At 43.8% G+C, this 5454-nt stretch overlaps 1 protein-coding gene across 1 annotated transcript in view; it reads left to right on the top strand.

Annotated features, from left to right (window-relative positions):
* LOC311237548 (leucine-rich repeat and fibronectin type III domain-containing protein 1-like protein) overlaps window positions 1-4944 on the top strand; it is a gene marked incomplete at both ends in the record, with an annotated part of 156583 nt that extends 151639 nt beyond the window's left edge. The window contains 3 exons of the mRNA XM_084325492.1: window positions 467-650; window positions 2120-2339; window positions 4814-4944. Of these exons, the coding sequence (XP_084181618.1) occupies window positions 467-650; window positions 2120-2339; window positions 4814-4944 (535 nt within the window). The remainder of the gene's footprint in view (window positions 1-466; window positions 651-2119; window positions 2340-4813) is intronic.
* Between the last annotated feature and the right edge of the window lie 510 nt (window positions 4945-5454).

Genomic DNA, 5454 nt, shown 5'->3' with positions numbered 1-5454 from the left:
CGTGACGAGTCTGAACACCACCAGCCTCGTCACAGTATGTAGTACATACACATCATTTGGAAGCAGCTACTGTGTGCCTTTGTTTCCAATGTAAAAACCTGATGAAATACCTACACACACATAAAACCTAGGAACATTCTAATTCCTACAGCATGTCCCCTACATGCTGTACCCCATGTCATGTCCCCCTCCTACAGCGTAAGGAAACAGACAGAGAACATTACAAAGCACAATTTTTTTTGGACCTAATTCTGAATCGCGCAACATTTTCGGGCATTTCTGAAAAATCCACCTCTCCGCCGAGATGAGGCCGCTTTGACCGTGCCGCGCGTCAAAGGTGTCCTCCCGCCAACCGGAGCTCCGACCTCAGATGGTTTAACCGACATATGATTCCGGTAAATAAGAAAGAAGGAAATAAAATACAATTATTCTCACCTCCCACCTTGTCTTTGTCTCTGCCCTCCAGGATGATCCCAGCCAATCACAAGTACTTCCTGCTGAGTGACCTGGCGTCTTCGCGGGACTACGACCTGTGCGTGTTGGCCGTCTACGACGACGGAGTGACCACCCTGACCGGCACGCGGCTGGTGGGCTGTGTGTTCTTCACCACAGAGACAGAGTACGGACGGTGTCACTCCATACGAGACCAGGTCAGTGTGTGTTCATCACCACAGAGACAGAGTATGGACCATGTCACTCTATTAGGGCTGTGCCGAATAGTTCTCGAAGCCTCGAAGCTTCATTCATAACGTTGCCATTCAAATTCTAAATCAACATTCGAATGCTGAATATTATTATTATTATATTTTTTTTTTGGGGTATTTATTCTGTTTAAACCAATGGAGTTTTTCATCACAGTTGCAGATAAAGGTTAGGCTACACTAATATTATAGTATTATACTATTATAGTATATGACTCATCATACAATTTTAATAACACATTTGTCATAAATGATGTAGCCTATCTGCATCCCCTTGGCGCTCGGCGCTCCATCAAGACGTCACCATCACTTTCGTACCAACCGTGCCCTTATTGGATTATTTATGTTGACGCAACTGACGAATAAAGAAAGTTGATTTATTATATTATATTATTATAATTTATTATAATTTTGTATGATGTCATAAAATATGCCGACAGACATTCGAAGCTGCATTCGAAAATGTCAATAGAAGCTTTGAATGTAAAAAAAAATTAAGAAAATGACATTCGGTACACTCTATATCTCTTCTGCCCCCTTAGCGACTATTTTGTGTTTTTTGCCTATATTTTTTTGTGTTTCTGTGTACAACGATGGCTGTGTTGATTATTATGTCATGAAATTGTGTCCGTTTGCTTATTTTCCATATATTCACAGAATTTGAAAAGATTAGATTTTGAAACCCTCTAACACAAAAGTTAACAATATTAGCTTTCAAACCGTCCATAGTGGTTTATTTATTGCCATTAGGGGGTTAGGGTTAGGGTTAGGGTTACCCAGACAGAAAGATTAGGAGAAGGTAAAATCTCATCCCTGTGCCCGTGCCCACCCCAACACTTGATCAACAGTGCCCTAACCTAACCCTAACCTAACCCTAACCCCAACCCCAACCCTAACCCTAACCCTAACCATAACCCTACAAACGGAAATATTTGGAATATTTGATAGATATGTTGAGTTAGGTTCATAGTGGTATTCATGAAAAAAGAATTGGAACGAAATATTACAAATTTAGTTTTTTATGACCTTGAACGTGATGCAATCTTTTCATGCACTAACGTGACAACTCTGTCAGTTACTTAACAAGGCACAAGGGATATACGAGACCCTGGTCAGTGTGTGTTCGTTCTTTAGCCAAAAGATGATACAGATAGCTGACAGAAATGATGGGGAACACATGGGCTCAACCAAACACCTTCCGGAGGCACTGGTTTCATGGGAAGTTTAAAGCTACTATTCAACCAAATATATCATTGTCAGATTGGTTGTGAATGATATCTTGGTATGATTACGGTACGCTTCCTATTACAAGCATAATTAAATACAAATAAATAAAATATATATATTTTTTCTTTCTTTTTATCTATCTATCTATCTATCTATCTATCTATCTATCTATCTATCTATCCTCCCTCCAGTTCCTGGGTGGAACTATGATCATCATCATCGGTGGGATCATAGTGGCGTCCGTCCTGGTCTTCATCTTCATCTTACTGATGAAGTACAAGCTCCACAGTCAGCACTACAAGCAGAAGTCTGCCACCCGACACGACCACGCCAACGTGTGCTCCCAGACCAACGGAGGAGGAGGAGGTGCAGCCGGACTCTCTCTACCTCCCTCCTCGTCTGGGAGTCAAGGTAAACCTGTTCTGAGTACATGTATACTTAGACTAATCCTAATCCCTGTGAGGGAAATTATTAATCTGTAGTGGATCCATCCTAAATCCATTTTAACACATTGGGTGCCACGCCCCTTCCGGGAAGTGCATAGGCCTTGCCGCCCATTAACCCCATGTAAGCGCTCACCTTGTTTGTAGAGCTAAACCTATATTTTATATTATAGCTATGGATCTAATAACGCCGTCGATTGTGAGTGGGTTTCTTCCGGTCAACGTGCAAAAAAAAACTTTTTTCATCTATACATTTCTGTTTTATACCGTGGTGAATATGAGTATAGTTTGAGTGATTCTGAGTAATCCCAGAAAAGGACGCAAAAACTGCGTTTTTGTGTAATTCAATAAACACGTTGCCATTCCTCGCTTGGATCAACAATCAATCTGAAATCAACGCTAGATTATCGGTATTATCTTTCATCATGCACGCATGAAAGGGGGGTTGGAGCGGGGCGCACCTCCGTGCCGTGATGTGACCAACGGGGCACAGCACACACACATAACACACAGACACACTTCGATCACGTACAAAAGAATATCGGATCAGTGCACGATTGATAACATATAGTCCTTACCTTGTATCTGTACTGCAAAAAGAATAATCCAATTATCTGATCGCCATTCCAATTACTGGTCGCGGTAGTCTGTCCCACGTTATCCAGCATTACACATGGACGGGCGGGCGGATGAACTTGTCGAGCCAACCGTGGTGACCGCTTGTCTTGCCGGAGTGTTGAGATCCCGCCCCCACGCCGCAGCTCGGCCGAGAAAACAAACGACATCGTTTCAAATGGAGTGCGATACCGGCCGCAAGGCGTTAGGCGGCGGTATTGACCGTCTGCAATCTCAGACACATTCAGTACAGCATGCACAAGGTGCCTCGATGGATTATGAATGGCAATAGCGAATAAAAGGAAAACCGAGACAAAAACGTAGATCTACGTTTTCGGCACTCAACCGCTGGGCCACAGAAACTTAGAACTACGTGAACGGCAACCAATGTGTTACATACCGGTACCTTGGTCAAGGGTTATGACAGGAGTGTGTACCGAGCATACATGTCTTTTATAGTGTTGAGGGAAACCAGGGTACCTGAGAGTAAACATGCAAACACTAACCCTAACACGGGGAGAACATGCAGAACACGGGGAGAACATGCACAACACGGGGAGAACATGCAGAACACAGAACATGCACAACACAGAACACAGAACACAGAACATGCAGAACACAGAACACAGAACACAGAACACAGAACATGCACAACACAGAACACGGAACACAGAACACAGAACATGCACAACACAGAACACAGAACACAGAACATGCAGAACACAGAACACAGAACACAGAACACAGAACATGCAGAACACAGAACATGCAGAACACAGAACACAGAACACAGAACACAGAACACGGAACACAGAACACAGAACACAGAACACAGAACACAGAACACGGAACACAGAACACAGAACACAGAACATCCAGACTCAGACACAGAAAGCCCCCCCCCCCCTCCCCCCCATCGGATTGGAACCCAGGACCGTCTTGCTGTGAGGCAACAGTGCTAAACACTGTGCCACCATGCTGCCTCAAAAAAGACAAACCTGTTCTGGTTATTGACAAAACACAGTCACGGTTCATTTGGTGTGACATTTCTTAAGGCAACAATTCTCCTTAGAGAGGGGTGTGTGACTTATTAACCTCTTAGCAGTTGGATTTAAATGAGAAATGTATGCGCTGTACGAAATCATACTAAACTAAACTAACGACCTCCGGTGGGAGGTGAACGTCAACTCCACTATGAAAGGTTCTCAGCAGGCGACGTACTTCTCGTAGCGGCTGAGGAAATCCAACCTGCCGCAGGCAACCTCTCCTGCTGTGGGTGAAACGATCCTTGTTTTCAGTTTCAGAGCTGCAATATAAAGCAGAGTTTATACTGCAATATAAAGCTGGCCCTGATGTCACATTTCAGAGGAAAACTAGAGCAGCCCATTTAACAGTCAACAGAGAGGCGTCCACACTTTAACTGTTTGGTATCTACTTGGTTACATTGAAGGACAGGAAGTCCTTCATTCCGACAGCCATTAGACTCTATGTTGCATCACTGTGCCTCACTGCATCACTGGGCACAGGGTGACGGTACGGCCTGGCGAAATCTTCCTGGAAATTTTTACACTTCTCACAATCTTCCTGGACACTTTACACTTTACATTTTTATACTTGTTGTTACTGTACATTTTACTGTATGTTTCTGTATATTTCTGGCTGGATAGTTGTACTTTTAAGATTTTAGAATCATCATACCAGAATGTATATCCCGAACCTTGTTTTATTTCTTATTTTTAATATTATATTCTTATTCTTATTTTAGTCCTATTGGAGAGAGTGTGCTAAGTTGATGCCACTTGACCCCGCCTTCTCTTCGGCCTCCAGGGGGCACCAGTAAACACCCCACACCACCGTCATCGTCATTGGCCACGGAAGGAATGGGCGGGCCGTCACTAAGGGGGACGACCGTCGTGGACTTAAACCCCGCCCAAGATGACGACGCAATCTCCCAATAACACAGGCCGTGTGACCTGTCAATCACAACCACCACCAACCGATCTCCAATAACGCCAAACCAAGACCGTCCTCCTTCCTTGATTTTAATTTGTTGCCGGTGCCTGCCTCGAGAAAACGTCTACCGAGAACGGGCTCCTTCCATTGGTAAGTGACCCACTGTCAGTCAAGTTATGGGGGTGGGGACAAGAGGAAGAATCAGCCAATAGGAAAAGACAACAATGATATTCTTGATATTCTAACATACAGTATGTTAGAATATCAAGCCATGTAATTATCCTGTATAAAATACAGTATAGCATACCCAACAGAGTGTCTAGGTTGCACGTTTGGTTCCTGCAACAGTTAATACTGTAGGTCCATCCTTGTTGAAGTGTCCTTGAGCAAGGCATTGAAACCATACCTGCTCTAGGGCTGCTGCAAATCGTCTTCTGGTGCAATTCCTACGTGCATGCGTGTCTCAGAGGGATATGAAAAAACACAGTCCTAATCACACAGGTCTGTTGTCTTAC

The sequence above is a fragment of the Notolepis coatsorum genome (genome assembly GCF_963971535.1).
Source record: "Notolepis coatsorum genome assembly, chromosome: 1".
In the NCBI taxonomy this organism is placed as follows: domain Eukaryota; kingdom Metazoa; phylum Chordata; class Actinopteri; order Aulopiformes; family Paralepididae; genus Notolepis; species Notolepis coatsorum.
The sequence above is the reverse complement of the archived record's forward strand: the minus strand, read 5'-3'. Positions and strand labels throughout refer to the sequence as shown.